The sequence below is a fragment of the Molossus molossus genome, unplaced genomic scaffold (assembly GCF_014108415.1).
Source record: "Molossus molossus isolate mMolMol1 unplaced genomic scaffold, mMolMol1.p scaffold_m16_p_8, whole genome shotgun sequence".
Classification (NCBI taxonomy): domain Eukaryota; kingdom Metazoa; phylum Chordata; class Mammalia; order Chiroptera; family Molossidae; genus Molossus; species Molossus molossus.
Genome location: NW_023425402.1, coordinates 8,275,384 through 8,292,506, shown reverse-complemented (window position 1 = coordinate 8,292,506; position 17,123 = coordinate 8,275,384). Strand labels below are relative to the sequence as shown.

The following is a 17,123-nucleotide window of genomic DNA, read 5'->3' as shown; positions in this document are numbered from 1 at the left end:
AGGCACAGCAAGCATCGAAGGAAAATAAAACAGCACACTAAGCACTATATAAGAAATGGTCATATTCATGCATTTATATAAAACTATGTAGAAAGTTACCAAAAAACACGCACACACCAAGATGACTTAAATCGAATCTGCGTTGAGTGCCGAGTGGCCCTAATCTGGTGGCAGCCGGAGAGAACCAGCAAGGGGCCTGGCTGTCCTGCGAGAAGCCAGGACATCCACAGGCGGGGCGACACCGGGAGGGCGTCTGGCTGTGTACAGCCAGCAGGCGAGAAGGAGAAGGGCACCGGGGCTCCTGTGAATTCTGGGCAAAGTGCGGGTCATGGGAAGGTACTCACAGGAGGACTGAGCTTCGAGAACCCATGGCAACAGCAGATCGGAAGCCATGGTGGGCGAGGCCTGGGATAGAAGAAGAGTCTGCGAATGCGAGTGAGTGCAAAGCTGGCGAGGACGTTAGAGAGGACAGTGCAGGTGGGACAGGGGACCGCGAGGCCCACAGAAGCCCCAAAGGCCTGCCTCGTGAACAGGATGCGGCTAGAAGTCTCCTGAGTAATGGGAAAGAGAAAACTGGAAATTAAAGAATGACAAGGATAGGGAAGTTATCAACCAACATACACACTTTTAATTGCAAAAAAGTAAAAACTTTTGTTACATAAAACTTTAATTTACATACATTCTTTACATGGCGGAAGTCTTACAAGTTCGCAGTACATTAAGTTACGGTCAACATTCTGCACTGAACACACATAAGTTCAGACTATCAGAGCACAGTGGCCGGCGCAGGTGTCTGTCCTGTGCCAGGCGCCACCCCGGCCCACTGCCCTGGCCGCTGCCAGCTCCTGTCTGAGATGAGAGGTTAGGGAAGAGGCCGAGTGGAGTTCCTGGCTGACCGCCGCCTCCCCTGCCCTCTCCCGCCCGCACTGGCCTCCTGCAGGAGGGAGGGAGGAGGAAGAGACCGCAGACAGAAGTTTGGAGGGCACGATGCCTGTGGTGAGACTGGGGGTTCCCTCGGAAAGGCCACGTGTCTGATCCTGCCCTCAGTCCTCAGACCAGTGATGGTTTGTTTCTGAACCGTCACGAGCGCAGAGGGGCCGGTGTGAAGGCTGGGACACTGCTGGGCTGAGTTCCAGGGCCTCCCGGGATGACCTCATCTACCTGCTGAGGTGTGAGGAGAAAGGAGGTTCATGAAACCTGTCCCCACTGCCCAATTTCTGTCTGACACTGAAAACTAAACCGGTTTCCCGTCTCCTCCGCCAGGGCGTGCAGCCAGGGCTCAGTCCTGGACCGGTGACCCGGGACTGGTGACAAGTGCGGGAGGAACAGCCTCCAGGTCAGCCCCGTGTCTGGACAGTTCCAGCCTCGGCCGGCAGTTACATAACATTTCTTCTCTCCGCCTCGGGAAAGGTCTGGACTTTCCATGTCTCCAGAGAAAGGGAAATGACAGATGCATTTAGCTCTAATGCTTAAATTATGCAGGATAGCGAAACTGGATACTAAGGGACCTGGACGACAGACAGTGGCTGGAGGGTTTCCCGCCACGGCCAGCACTTAATCACACGGTGTCTGGGAGGGCAGGCTCGGACATGGTGCACGGAAGGAGGCCCCTGTCTGTCTCTGAGGTGGGGGGTGAGGCGGCCAGGGACACGCATGCCAAGGTGACACAGCACACCCCCAGAGCCGCCCACTTTCCATTGCCGTGGGGCATTCATCGTACGACCTTGCCTGCCCGGTCTCCTGACCCTGACACGCGTCGGCTCTGGACACTGTATGTGCAGGTCCAAACGTGGAGGGACCTCAACCTAACTCACCCTTTCAAAGCACATCTCTGGCATTCCCCCTGTCAGTGGGTTAGTGGGTAATGGGTCGCCACTGAAGTTAGTGAATGTGGAAGTTGTGAAGGCAGAAGAATTTCTCCTCCATCACTAGAACTCAAAGCCTAAAAGACCCGTTTACTAACGAGGTCACAAAGGTAGGCAAGATCGCCTCTGTCCACGCAACCAGACATGCAACTCTCCCCTTTCTCCCTAAAATGTGGCTTCTCTTGCAGGGCAAGGGTCAGATGAGAAGGGCATCTGCTGTGGGTGTCCAGGGCTCACTCTGGAAGCCACCGGTTAATGAGCAAACTCATCGAGACTTAGTAGTATGACGAAGGCCTTCACCTGCAGCTCAGGAACTTGAGATTCTGTCCAAGTTACTGTCCCTACACTGGAGCCTAGGCTGGATTTTGGAAGAAAGGAATGAAAAACTGAGAACTGAAAAACAAGTGATGTAAACTCCAAGGGGACCCACAACTGGAACTGGGCAGAGTCCCTCTTCTGGCCACACATCTGGAAACGTGGAGTGCCGGGAAAATGGCTGGACAGCCGTGTTCCAGACACACTCAGAGTTTTCAAATGGGGAGGAAAAAGTGAAAGCCTTTTTATAAAAGTCATCTGGTTAGATTCTCTCCTCCATTTCTGTCCAAAACAGTTTTAAAACACAAACCCTGAAGAGTTCCTGGCTTGCTGACCCTGTCCTGGGTTCTCCTACCCGTGGGACTCACCAAGTCCAGGGTGCCCCTCCGTGCTGGGCACCGTGCTGAGGCAGGAAACACTGCCACAGAGCCCACTGCTGGCCACCGGCACACACGTCCTACGCCCTGGCTGCTTTCCTTGTACAATGAGGATCTAATGTCTACCTCACAGGACTCAGTGAAGATGGAGAGACCATGGGCACTGTTCCTTTCTCTGAAAAAAATGAGCCCAAGTCTGCCTGTTTCATAGATTATTTATATGTTGCCAAATAGGTAGTTTTCATAAACCACTATTATATTACTCTGTCCCTTCCCTGAGAGAAATGGAGGTGGGGAAAAGATAAGCCAGAAGAGGTGTCCTGTCTAATAACCAACCCGAGACCTCAGGCCACTTGGACACAAACACTTCGTGCTGGTGCCAGAGGAGCCTTTCTGCCCCGAGCGCGGATTTCTGGGGACACACGTCTGTGCTCTGGGAACCTATAAGGAAGTGAACCTAACTCGTGTGTGGAGGTCACGTCACCTCTTTGTAAACACCCAACAAGCGCATGGGCAAGTCCCTCTTCTTAGCGGCCTGTGGTTTCGTCCTTACTGTGGTGGTGGAGGTGGGGGTTGGTTAGGGGGCCCATCATCCCCCAACACTGCTTCCTCACTAGGTGACCCTTTCCCGGCCCGGGTCACACAGAGGCCTGCGCTGCTTCCTCGGAGGAGCTGAGAGTGAGGGGAGCACAAGTCTCGGAGAACCAGAAAGAGGCAGGCCTGCGCCCAGGCCACTCCTGCAGGGCTGGTGAGGGGTAAAATCAGGTTACTAGTCACCTTCAGAAGAAGGCAAATTATTTCTATGTACTGCACTCAGTAATTAGCACAGAAAACCCTTTCTGGAGAATTTCTCCTCTAACATAAATCTACACTCGGTTCTGAACTGGGCAGACTTGGGTCGAAGGAGCGCATGCACAAGGCTCTCCGAGCAGCCACACCACTCTGGGTGAACCGTGGACAGCTGGGGCTGCGAGGACTCCCCAGGGCATGCCCCGGAACACCAGCACGAGCAAGGTGCTTAGTTTTCGGTTTTGAACTGAAGTGGTATTTTTTGAACATTAAAGGTGAGAAGAGCAGGAGTAAAATGGGGAAGGGACACAGGGTAATTCATAAAAGGAAACAGAAATCTCACTCATTAAAAACAGTTGCTTTGCTCTTAAGGAAGCCTCTCTTCTTCACCCAAAGGGCCTCCGTGAGGAAAACGCATCCTTCTTCCCTCCCACGTGGGCAGGGAGAAGGACCTGCGAGGGCTTGAAAAGCCTGCACAAAGCTGGCCGCTACATGATCCCTCTGATCTAAAACATCCTAAAGCATAACTGCTTAGCAAGCATGACTTATATGTACAGAAGTTCTGTCTTTCCTGTGTCAATCAACACAAGGCGCTGATTCCATCACCGAAAAAGTCCCTCAGGTATGGTTCATCCTTGGTGCGTCCACACTCGCGGAGGAGGCTCCGAGTGTTTCCACCCTGAGCTCTGTGACCCTGCTTGCCCTTGACCAGCCCACAAACAGGCGGCTTGAGCACCCAGGGACCCCACTGCTGCTGCTGAGATGCTCAGACAGAGGGCCTGGGGACAGGTGGGGGCAGCGCTCAGGTGAAGAGGACGCACAGGCAGTCACACTCGCTCCCTTCACCACTGCCCGCCCACCCGCAGCCCTGACACAGGCACCTCCTGCGTCCGTTCGCTTCCTGCCCTTGGAAGCAGCGGCCACGGTGTGCTTCATCGTGTGTCAGCATGACCAGAGGCCAGATACCCAGCAGTATCATAGAGGGGAGAAAGGAAACAAAAAAAGAGCATCCTAATTTACACCATTTGATTAATACACACTAAAAGCATTTAAGGGAAACAATGAACATAGTGAGTTACCCAATCAAAAGGATACAGCTTTGCACTGTTACAAAAAAGAAACACCTCACCTTGTTTCCATACAAAAAGAGAGATCATCTTAAGACAGAGGATCACACAGTTGCACACCCAGCTGGCAGACGCTTGGGGTCTGGAGTTCCTTCCCCAACTACATTACAACATCAGCTCCACACATCTGTAAAACATCTTCCCTGCAGAAAGTCAGACCCTAAAGATCAAACCCGGGGAGGTGCCCTCTCCCCAGCCAGCATCTAGCTCATTCCTCCTGAAGACACTTGGTCAAAGCAACTCAGCTGACAGAAACTGCTGCCTCGGCAGGACGGGGCCCTGGCCCAGCCAAGGGAGGGGCCAGGAGCCGAAGTGCTGAGAACCAGCCAGACAGCCCAGGAGAAGGGAAGGAGCGGGGGCGGTGGGGAGAACAAAAGACAAAGTGGAGAAAAGTATTACTTAGGAGTAACCATTTCAATTACAAGCAGGCTCCAGCCTGGCATCACTGATACTCCACGAGCCACAGATGCTGGGAAAGAAGTTCAGTTCTTGAGTGCAATTTGAGGTTATTTGATCTTTTTTCAGTGGTTCTAGATTCCATTCTGCTTGGTAAACAGAAAGGCCTTCTTCAATCAGCCATGGCTTTCCTGGAAAAGCACAGGGTGGTGTGGCCAGGAAGACGGGACACGCAGGCCCACCTGCCGAAGGATGGTGCCGGTCAGACGCTGGCTGCCTTCTCCGTGGCCAGGGGCAGCAGAGGGGGCCAGGCCGTGCACGTGAGGGAAGGCACCACTCTGTTCCTTGCCTGAAGCACATCCTCAAGCCTGCGGGGCCAGAAGACCTGGAGGCGCTCAGTCTCTCACAGACAGGTACTGGCCAAGTCCTGGCTGAGCAGCCGAAGGGCCGGGCTCCGGCCCTCAGCCTGGCTCAAAGCTGGCTCACATTCGCATGCACGGGGCGGGGAACCAAGTAACGACCCCTGGAAAGTGGTTTCATTTTTTTTTTTTTTAATTATTTCCGTCTTTCAGTCTGGTCTTCAGCTCCCCAAGCTGTTCCTCTACACAGTTGTTTCCTATTGTTCTGACAGGGTGGTTGCATCGCAGGTGATCAGAGGCTGGACACCTCTGGCTATAATGTAGACCTTCCAGTGGGCGGCAGCAGCATAGCCTTGGAGGGAAACAGCAACAGGAAAGCATGTGAATGTCAGGGACGGGGCACCCTGTGGGCATGAGCCAGGCGGGTCTGTGGGAGATGCGCTCAGGACACACCTGCAAAGCCAGGCACATTTTGCCCTGAAGGTCTTAGCTCTTCCTGGCACAAATGTTCCCAGTTACTATCAGTCTTCTCTGCAGCCTGACATCTAACACGAGCCCCTGAACCAAGCGCTTCACCAGCGCCCCTCACCTGGGTACCCGAATTACAACCCGGCAGGTCTACAAAGGCAGGATGTGCTGTACGGGCTTGTGCTGGGTATCAACTCCCAGAGTGATCGCATCCTTTCCAGCCAGAAGGCAGGATGGGTTTTGAGGGGGAGCGGGACCCCTAGCCAGTGTTCCTGAGGTTATCTACAACACGGCATTAGCATAGAACATCCAGACTGACCCAACACAGCATTTCCTAAATTGTGTTCTGCAAACAGCGGCCTGGAGGATAGTCCAGTGTTCTGTGGCCAACTAAGTTTGAGAAACACTAGGTTTCTCGAAGGTTTTACAGAGCCTTTTGTACACTAATGTGCACTGTGTATGGACAAGACAGGTATCTCCCTAAGTCAACTGACCCAAGGCGCCTGATCTGCAGGGCCTTTCCAATGGGCTCCAGTTCCCATCCGGAGGGTCATGAATGGTCTGAAGAACTGTTTAGGAAACACTAATCTGTAGCATCTGAGTGGGCTAGAAAGGTAAACGTAAAACCTTTACCACTTCAATAATCTCTTGGTAAAATTGTCTCGAGTATGATGTACCTACTCATCTTTAAATGGAGAGCACCGACTAGAATTTAGCCTCTGCCTGGTGAGTCAAGAAAGGTCACTGAGCAGTGACTGAACAATCCCAGCAGATGCACGGGCTCACCAGCCCCGACCCCTACATCATTCTTGAAAATGCCCTGATCACAGGTTTCTGGTGGTCTATAACCTTGTCCCCTCCCCCTCGACCTTCACAGGACAATACTTATGTTGTCAAAGATCACAAAGCTTGCTTGTCACACCGCCATTCTTAAGGGTCCCTGAGGTGCTCGAGGTGCCATCTGTCCTCCAACCACTGAAGATCCACCTCCGCTGTCGTCTGCTCTCCTGCTCATTTGTAACTGAGGCAGCTTCTGCTCCTGCCACTGCTCAGGTGCCCGCTGTTCTCCCCGGCCCCTCCCAGGCTGGCCCTCCTCCTCATGTTCTCTTGTCTCCTGTCCCTTCTCCACACTCCTGGCTGGCCTTTCGTGGGCACTGCCAAGCACAGGGCTCCTCTCCTCCCAGTCCGCAGGCCGGCCAGCCCCAGCTCAGCAGGCACCGGGCTCTGGACTTCAGGTCACCAGACTCTGGAGCCAAAGCTTCTCTGATCACTGCTAGTCACCCCTTTCCTTCTTTTCCCCTAGTTCTGTCAATTGGCATCCGAGATGCTTCTGGGAGTGGAAACCTGGAATTTGGATAACTAAGGTGTCTGTGTAGTTGTCTGAACTGTCAGGCGTTTGTAGAACATAAGACAGAAACTCGTTCATGCACAATGACAATCTCCCAACCCCAAATGCCATACAGGCTTCGCCGTGGCCACGCCTCAGGAAAGGGTCACTCCACTATGGAAAACAGGTTCGGAACCATTTCTACACAGGAATCTTCTTTTCTGCAGTGATGCTCAAGGGCCAGGCCAGCTGCACTCCATTCTCAGTCAATGCTTCATTTGTGCATTTGTATTTTTTCATTTCTAAACTGAAATAAAAGTTATGTAACTTGGACTCAACCTTGGCACGGTTTGCAGCCTGCACCCTTTCTCCAAATGAGGTGAGAGGTTTCTAAGGATTGGGGTTTTCAGAATAGGTAAACTAAAGGAAATCCATGGAAAAACCAGTCTGGGCTCTGCCAAGGGCAGGCCTGCCCTGGGTTCTGTGAGGCAGAAGAACAAGGCAGGCCATGGGGATGCTCGCTGATTTATTTGCTTCTGCCAAGAAAACTCTCAAGTCACACTGATTGCTACTGACAGCAGCTGATTTAAACCTGTTTTTCTGGAACTGATTTTTAGAATCTAATGCACAGAACGAGTCACAGTTGGGAAATCGTGGAGCCAAGGGTGAGTCATGACTGTGAGGCTCTGACCTGGCTGAGGGACCCACATGGGAAGTCATGTTTCCTTGTGTGGCTGTTTTCATTGTTTCATTAGCAAAATGGGCACAAGAAAGGGGTTTCCTTGACTCTGGAATGTCCCTCCCCTGACTTGACACTTTCTCTGCTTAACTGATGGTGGGGGGCCCTGGAATGGTCACCTCTCCTCTCTGGATCTCAATCTCCTCATCTGTAAAATAAAAGATTGCTCTAAGTATTTGCCACAATACTCTCTAATTCAGACACATGTTCCAAATGTATGTATAATAAGACATTTCTCTCTGCCACATTTTCTTATTAGTTCTTCCATCTAAGCATAAATATTGACTCTGTTAACTAAAAAACTGCTATTTTTTACTCTATTTAATTGACCTCTGTGAAAGCAATACTTAATTATTACAATATTTTTTGAGTTAAAAGCTAAAAAGATGCCGGGGCGGACCTTGCCCTCCTTGGGCCCCACTTACCAATATCGCCCGGCTCCAGGGGCATCGCCACGGAGTGGCAGTGTCGCCGGCACTGGAAGGGCGGGATGAGCTGCAGCATGGCCTCACCGCTGCCAACGGTGAACAGGTCGTGCATCCTGTGCATCTGGAGGAAACATGGGGGGGAGAAAAGGAAAACAAAATAAGACCCAGGGGCGTGGGAGATTAATACACAAACAGCCACACACATTTGGCTCTGAGTTTCTCAGCAGCCTGAGCAAAAAGGAAAAAAGAACCAAAATATAATTCACAATTACATCCAAAAGACAAAATCAAACTAGTTTCTCCAAAGCATGGCATCTCCCAGTACTGAGACCAGGGTAAAGATCTCTCCTAATGGTTTCCAAAGAGACACTGTGTAAGGAAGTGGGTGACAGCCTCAACAGCAGCCTACAGCAGAACTGGCACAAGCTTCATCATTCACAACTATTTCTAGCCACAGCTTCAAAGTAGGAAGAAGGCAAAACATCTAACTGCAATTTAACAAAAGTCTAGCAAAGGCCAAAACATGTTGGTCTACGAACACAGTCTTCTGAGGGTCCAGTTTGATCCAGACTTTTAAACTAATAGATGGCTACATATCCTTTGGCCAATGTTCCATGGAATACTCCTTCTTACTGCCAGGGTTCTGATGAGACTCGGGGAGCGGCAAGTCCCAGTTTACACTTGCTGGCCAGAGCCAGGTGAGCAGGCTCGTCATGCTGCTGACCGAAAGCTGCTGGCAGTGAGACTGGCCTCTGGTTTGAAAACCAAGGAGACAACCAGGATACGCACCTGCAGAGGCCGTGGCTGCACTGCGGAGGGAGCACTCAGCCACCCACAGGCATGAAGTGCAACCTGCTGTGTGCCAGGCACAGCTGGGACCCCGGCTGGGCTGGGGCAGGGGCAGGGACAAACTGAGATGCTGATCTTATTAAGGCTTCTCTTCCTACCTAGATGGTGAGAGGGAACCTAAGCCTCCCCTCCCAGCCCCTGCCCATCCAGAAAACCTTTATTTGCCCACATAAAGCAGGAACCAGAAGTCTGACTCGGGGGACCACGTCCTGCTTTTCTCTTCGCCATGGGGGTCTCCAGAGTCCCAGGTTTGGCCCCATCTTCTCCTGTCCCCAAGCCTGGTCTCTCTGTTGCTCCCACATCCCTGGCCATGACTCTGATTCATGGTCACACTAGAGCCATTTCAACTGTTGCTGCGGTGACAGGAGGACTAGGGAGGACTGATGTCATGAGCTGCCTGCAACTGACTGGCACCAGCAGAAGCCCTGACATCTGCAGTCTGGGGGAAAAAATCTCCGAAGACCAGAACCAAGGGGATGTATTTCTTTTCAAATACACCTGAGAGGGGGCAGGACCGCGCTCCCCCACACCCAGGAGGGGAAGACACAGACAACAGGCTGCAGCAGGCCAGTCGGGCAACAATGTGGAGTGGGTACAGGGGCCCCTCGCCCTTCCCCCAGTGCCTCTTAACAACTGAATCCCTACCTCTGTACCCCAAGGCTGCCTCCCGGACCCTGGGCTCACAGACATGTGACTTTACCAGGACCCAGGGACATGGACAACAGGGTGGAGTAACAGGCTGTGGAGAACTTGGGCCAGGGTGGGGAACAGATGCTCCAAGAAACCAGACTCTCAGGATGCTTGCCTATTTGGGTCACTCCTCTTCCCAAAACATCTCTGAGAATCACAACAAGATGACTGCGACAGGCGGCTGAGCAGCTCCGTGTTTACCCCTCTGGCTGGGCTCCTTGTGTCCCTGTTAAGCGGGCTGGTAAAATTAACTTCAGATTCAAGTGGGAAAACCAAGATCAAGATAAAGGCCCTCGCCCAGAATCATATCCTCAGTATGAAGATGAAATCATTCTAGGCCCGAGCTCTGGCCAATGACAGCAGGAAAACGTCTTCAAACTCCGAGAAGAGCCCAGCACTCCCACCCTCCTGCTGGCAGACACAAGTTCTGCTTCTAGACACAACGACTGTTTTTCTAGGCTTTGAAATTCCTTTAACACGATTCAGCAAATTTGGAGCCAATAGTATCAGAAGGCTGAAGACACAAACCAGAGCTGATAGGGATCCTACTTTGGGAAATTTAATTTTTTTACAAAGTAAAAATTCATGATTTTAATTCTTTCAAACCAATTCAGTCTCCAAAACCTTCCTCAGGAATGAGACTCAACAAGAGCCATCCAGAGAAGCGAACAGTCACAGACAGCAGCCGAGGCCCTGGCTGCAGTGGGGACGGGATGCAGGGGCTGGGCACTTGGCCCTGGGCTGGGGTGAAAAGCAGCCACTTTATCTGGGCTGCCTGCCTCGGGCATGTGCCTGTCAACCATTTAGTCCCCAAACCTCTGCATGCTCCCAAGCCTTTTGCTTTTCCAGTTCTCTGCCTGAAGTTCCTCCTTTATTTCTGGGGAAAGCCAACCTGGGAGTGCGAGTGGGGAGAGCCCTCCTATTAACTTGCTGTGTCCTTGGGCAGATCATTTCATCTCTCTGGGGCTCAGTTTCCTTACCTACAAAATGAGTAAATTGGACTATTCATTTATATACGACTCATTTATAGTTTGCCTGCTTTCTACTTTGAGGTAAAGAAGTCAGACTAACTGCATGCTCAGGCCCCTTCAAAGCTCAGGATTCTATATACTTGAATGCAGAAGTGGCTTGTACGAGGTCACCTGGCAGGGCAGCCAGACTTCCCATAAGCACGCCTTCAGAACAGAGCAGCCGCTGTGGGCCTCCGGCTGCCAACAGCAGGCCAGAACCTTGGATCATGTGGGTGTCCCTTCAACTCGCCCTCTAAGTGCATGTGCAGGGAAGACCCTGGCCCAGGTCCCCAAATGAGGAAAGTTCTGGCTCTAAGTCCTGTCAAAATTTCCTACCTTACTCCCCACAATAGGTTCTGGTTGAAGAAGGAAGCACTTTTTCAAGGATGCATCTTTTGGAAATGGGAGGTAGGTGAAAACAGGAAAAAGCTCACGTAAAACGTGAGATCTGTTCAGAGGTCTTCTCCTGTAAAAGTTTGGAAGAGAAAAAAGTAATTAAACTGGGCGAGCCAGCCCCCATGACTAAGAGGGCTGGGCGAGGGTGGGAAAGCTGTGGGCGGAGGGTGAAGAGGGGAAATATCAGGGCGATATCTTAAGTATCAGGTCCATGAAGAACAGTCGTGCTGATCCATGGATCGGTCCATGTGGGTGGGTGTTTATATAATCCAGCTAAAACAACATATAGAAGAAGGAAGGAAACAATCCATTCATTCTGTCTTGCAAAAGAGACTGAAGCAATAACAAGCCAAGTGGGAGAAGAGACCAAGGGAGGAGGAGGCAGCGAAAGTCATGATCCTTCTCCCGGGGCGGAGGGACATGCGGTGGGAAGCCTGACCAGCTCGTTACACTGAGTCTTTGATCACGTAAAGAAATAGCAAATTTAAAGAAAGGCAGAAGCACCCAGTAATTATCCAACAAAAAGCCTGAAAAAGCAATCTTAGTCCCCTTTGGATGTTTCTAGATGGACACTGGCTTTCCTTTTCTTTCTAGAGAGCACGCCAAGAAATGGGCCATGTCTTCTACGGGACACAGGTCTGAGTTTCAATCCTGGCTGGGTGACCTGAAGCAAAGTACTAAGTCGCTCTGATTCCCACTTTTTCTGATCTGAGAAATGACAATGATAATTCCTACTTCCCAGAGCTATCCGAGCGTCACCACTGAGCAGCAGACACTAAGCACCAAGGCGCGCTGCCGGCACAGAAAGCACCGAGGAGCGAGTGTCTCCTCCGGTCTTCGAGCTCTGTCTCAGCCCGCAACGCTCAGGACCGTGCTGCATAAACACAATGCTGACAACTACTTAGGTATAAATTATGAATCGATCAGGCACCTTGGTGTCCACCCATGGTGGCACTCCTCCTGACACACTTCTTCCACTCGTCCCTTTATCTCATCACTCGTTTGTCCAGTGAGCGCCTGAGCATCACTGGACTTGAACGGGGTGCTGCACAGCGTTTGGTCTGCCCCCTTTCCACACTCACCAAGGATAAGGAAACGGGAACCACCGGTGAGGAAAGCAGCGCCACCACTTGGCGAAAAACCCTTCCGTGAAGCCTTCTGTGGCCTCCGGGTACTGGCACAAAAAATGCTGAAGCTCCTCAGACAGCAGGGGCTGCTCCGTCTGGCAAGGCCGAGAACAAATGCAAAGCAAAACAACACAGAATTACGACCAGGAATGTCACAGAGCTTGATGGTGTCTGGCCATTAAATGAGTAGTCAGTGGGAGAATCAGGCTTCTCGCTCACCTTGATCACCAGAGGATGGAGTCTCTCAAATTCCTTTGGGGCCTCTTCCAGGAGCACTACCTTGAGGGGTAATTTCTGGGCACAACCTGTGCAGTTGGCAGGGATGGGGTCCGACTCATTCTGCTCACGGTCATTTGTCCACCAGGGGTCAAAATCTGAGCAAGGAAGGGAGACAGAGGAAGCAGACACAGGAAGAACACAAGTTAATCCTGCAGTCCCAGCAATGAAGCAAAGAGGAAAGCTATATCAATGCCTTTGAAAGCCAACAAAGACAAGCACTGGTGACCTCTGAAAAGGTGCATACGTAATAGTCAACTCTGAGGAGGGAGCAGAGCGCCCAGGGGACAGGGTGGGAAGGAAAGGTCCTTTTCTCTGCAGACTCTTCTACACTTCATGGAAAATATTTTTTGACATGTACACATATTTCCTATGTCAAGTCGACAAGTGAAGTGGAACAGCGAGAGAAGACAGTGACCTGGGACTGGAGATGTGGTTCTTCCACCACTTTCTTTTTTTTTTAATCCTCATCCGAGGACATTTTTCCATTTTTTTGTACAGACAGAGTAGGAGGGAGAGAGAGGGAAACATCGATGTGAAAGGGACACATCGAGTGGCTGCCACCCGCACGACCAACCAGGGCCGGGGACAAACTGCAACCGAGGTACGCGCCCTTAGCGGGAACCGAACCCGGGTCTCTCCGGACCGCAGGCGGACGCTCTAACCGCTGAGCCAAACCGGCCAGGGCTCTTCCACCACTTTCTAACCTGTGGCCCGAGTGTCTGAACCGGCTACAGCACATGGGGGAGGGGCAGGCATAAAGGGGGTTCCCACCATCAGGGATGAGTCCCGCTGCGTGCTTCTCCAACACTCTGGGTATGTGCCCAGGCCCTAGTTCATAAGCCCAAGTGGAGGCCAGGATGTCTCTGGGAAGGAAGAGTGAGAAAAGGGTGCAGAGAAAAGGGGTGGAGAGGAGACAGGACTTTCCAGGAGCCCATCTGCGGAGTAAAGTGAGTTGTATCTGCCCAGGGACGACGCTCTACCGCAGCTCAGAGGGAGTAGGGGCTACCACCTATGGTTTCTACCCCCAAAGGCTGCAGGCGGGTGAGAAAAGGAAGACTGCCCACCCTGACCCAGAAGTTAGTGGTTGGTCCCTGGTCAGTCCCTGGTCGGTCCCTGTCTGAGGGGCTGGCTCTGCTTCTACACAGCCCTTCTCAAGTTCCCTCCATTCCTTCCCTCTGGCATGCTGCTGTTTACAATGTCACTGCACTATTTCTTGTTTTCTTTTTGTTCCACTCTGGGTTTTATGTGTGTTCTCTGAGATATGTGTTTGTGATAAGCTCTAATTTGAATCCAAAATGTTTCACCAGATGGTTTCTGATTAAAACCCAATGGAAACCAAACCAGGAGAGAGCCTAGAACAAAAGACAACAGAAAACAAAATGTGGCTAAAATGTGAAGTCAATTCTTTCATTTTTCAGTAAATTTTCTTGCCCTGGCCGGTTTGCCTCAGCGGTTGGCCAAACAGTCATGAGTTTGATTCTGGTCAAAGGCACGTACCTCAGTTGTGGTTTGTTCCCGGCCCTGGTCAGGTCATGTGGGAGGCAACCAGTCCATGTGTCTCTCTCACATCGATGCTTCTCTCTCTTCCTCCCTTCCATGCTATCTGAAGATAAACAGAAAAATGTCCTTGGGTGAGGATTAAAAAAAATTTTTTTTTCTTTATTGATTTTTTAGAGGGAGACAGATAGAGGTATTAATGAGCAAGAACATCGATTGGCTGCCTCCTACACGCCCCCCACTGGGGATTCGGCCCACAACCTGGGCATGTGCCCTGACCAGGAACTGAACCAACAACTTCTTGGTGCATGGGTTGATGCTCAACCACTGAGTCACAAGAGCAGGGCAGAAGTCAATTCGTTAAATCAATAAACACACTTGGAAACTGACTCTTGACCACAGAATATTACTGTAGCCAGCAACAAGGACTTTGTCCTTGTTTTTTTTACAGCAGCAGTACTAGGGTGTAGGAAACTCTATCAGGGGAAGCCTGTGTTTATTCTCACCTGAGCATCCTCCATTTCTGGCAGACAGAACCTGGGATTCCTCAAGGCAGCTGCCACCTACCCTCCCCACCCGTCTCAGCCTGTGGGCAGAGTGCCACGCAGGGGACTACTGCACCCTGCCGAGAGGGACCTCTCCGCGCACTGCTCACTGCCAGCCTCCGGGGCAGCTGGAAACCCTGTAGTGGCGCCTGTTTCAGTGGCCCTCTGAGGCTGCAGGTGTAGTTTTGTTTCTTCTGGAATATTTTTAAATGTTCCTTATTAGAGGCCAAATATGGTAACTTCTTGCCAAAATACAAGAACTCGGGGTAATGGACATACAATGAGGCACACATATCATAACAACGTGTTGTAATTACGTAGCGTTTCCGTTTCCAAAGCACTGTGAGGGAGGCAGGAGAAGGGACGGATGTGCTAACCGCCAGGCCCCATGCAGGTCACTTTCACGTGCTGTATGGTTTACTGTTTACACATAATTACTGAAGGGGCATCACTGTCCTCATTTCTCAGCGGAGCACACTGAGAGCAAGAGGCGACAGGAATCAGCAAGGCCCCGGAGCAGGGGAGGGCAGAGGGAGCAGGTGGCTGGGGCGGGGGGAGCAGTGCTCCGAGGACACTGTGATGAGGCTCCCAGGGCTAGGTGCACTGAGGACTCTACTGGGAGCTAAACAAGGATCCATCAGCGGCCTTTGACAGGGGTTTCCTGATGCTTCAGGAGGGTTATGCTGAGTTGTGACTAGGGTGTCCTTGAAGAGAGACTGGGGTCCTGGCCGGTTTGGCTCAGCGGTTAGAGTGTAGGCCTGCGGTTCAGACAGACAGAGACTGGGAAGAGGAAGACCTGGTTGCATTTTGTTTTTGTCCCCTTTTTTGGGGGGTGGGGGTGGGCAGGGTTGTGTTGTGATGAGAGGTGAAATATAATGAATCTAAACTGAGGCAATGGGCTTGGGAAGAAAGGAGATTCCAGGGGCAGGGATGCCCCGGTCTACAGATCTAAGCAGCACTACCCAGAACACCTGTGTGGTGACACTGCCCAAGAGTCCTCCCCTGAGGGAGCAGCGACACAGAAGACAGAGAAGACCTGAAGATTTATCATGACATTTTGGGCATGAGGAGGGCAGGACTGGAGGGAAAGGGCACTATTTAGCTTTTCCTGTGTCGATAATTACATTGAAAAACAGTTTTATTGAGATTAATTCACATACCATAAAATTCAAAGTGTATGATTAAGTGGTTTTTAGTATATTCATAGAGTTATATAACCAGCACCATCATCTCAGTTTAAAACATTTCATAACCTAAAAAGAAACCCTGATGCTCTTAGCAGTCTCCTCCCATTCCAACTCCTCTCCTGCCAGCCCTCAGCATGGATTTGCCTCTTCTGGTATTTCAGATATGGGCTTTTGTGTCTGACTTCTTTAACTTAGCATAATGTTTTCAAGGTTCATCCATGTTATAGCACGTATCAGTTCTTCATTCTTTTCTACTACATCCAGTACATGGATATACTACATTTTATTCATTCATTCATAAGTTGCTGAACATGTGGACTATTTCTACTTGGGGGCTATTATGAATAATGTTCCTATGAACATTTGCGTGCAAGTTTTTGGGTGGGCATATGTTTTCAGTTCTCTTGTGTACACACCTAGGAGTGGAATTACTAGGTCATTTGCTAACTCTGTGTTTAACTTCGTGAAGAACTGCCAAACTGTGTTCCAAAGCAGCTGTGCTGTTTTACACTCCCATCAACAGTGGATGAGGGTTCCAATTTCTCCACATTCTAGCCAACACTTCTGATTGTCTATCACTGTGTTGTAGCCATCCTCGTGTGCATGAAGCGCCTTCTCATTGTGGTTTTGGTCTGCATCTCCATGATGGCTACTGATGTTGAGCATCTCCTCGTATGCGTATTAGTTGTCTGTATAACTTTTTTGGAAAAATGTCAATTCAAATCTTTTGCCCGTTTTAATTGGATTATTTGTCTTTCTGTTACTGAATCCTAAGAGTTGTAGAAAATAAACTCTTGAAAATGAAAAATTAAGAGGAAATGGTTTTTCCAGGTGTAAAAATATGTTGCATTTTGTAAAGCTACTATAATTAAAGCAGTACAGTCAATCCTTGGCATTTGAGGTTCCTACTGCCTACTCCCTAAAGTGCATTTGTAACCCAAGCAATACTCCAGTGCTCCAGAGTCGTCCACTCACGAGCAGAGCAGCGACCCCAGCTGAGGCAGAACCAGGCCTCGCTCGGCCTTTCTGTCTCACCTCTCCTGCTATAAACAAATGTCCTTTTCACTGTCTATTTAGTGCCATATTTTCTGCATTTCTGTCAGTGATTTTGCTGTTTAAAATAGCCCCCAAGGGAGACTGTGCATTTGTGAGGAGAGGGGAGACAGGGGAACTCTCTGTACCTTCTACTCAATTTTGTTGTGAACCTAAAACTGCTCTAAAAAATAGTTTGTAATAATAAAACAAAAGTCCTGCGAGCCAAGTGCTAAAGTACTTTTTAGTGACCCTAAGTACAGGCTGTGATGTGCCTTAGAAAGAAAATACATGTGTTAGACAAACTTCGTTCAGACATGA

At 50.5% G+C, this 17,123-nt stretch overlaps 1 protein-coding gene across 5 annotated transcripts in view; it reads right to left on the bottom strand.

The window, feature by feature from the left end:
• Window positions 1-605: 605 nt before the first annotated feature.
• The window catches only part of CUNH6orf89 (chromosome unknown C6orf89 homolog), a 42,354-nt gene continuing 25,836 nt past the window's right edge, over window positions 606-17,123 (bottom strand). For 3 of the 5 annotated variants that reach the window (XM_036248229.1, XM_036248227.1, XM_036248228.1), the window contains 5 exons: window positions 12,482-12,636; window positions 12,218-12,357; window positions 11,076-11,205; window positions 8,188-8,311; window positions 606-5,580 (listed from right to left, as the gene is read on the bottom strand). In XM_036248229.1, the coding sequence (XP_036104122.1) occupies window positions 5,486-5,580; window positions 8,188-8,311; window positions 11,076-11,205; window positions 12,218-12,357; window positions 12,482-12,636 (644 nt within the window). In that variant the 3' untranslated portion in view covers window positions 606-5,485. Of the gene's footprint in view, window positions 5,581-8,187; window positions 8,312-9,846; window positions 9,956-11,075; window positions 11,206-12,217; window positions 12,358-12,481; window positions 12,637-17,123 lie in introns of those variants that run through there. The other 2 variants (XM_036248226.1, XM_036248230.1) reach the window with 2 other exon arrangements.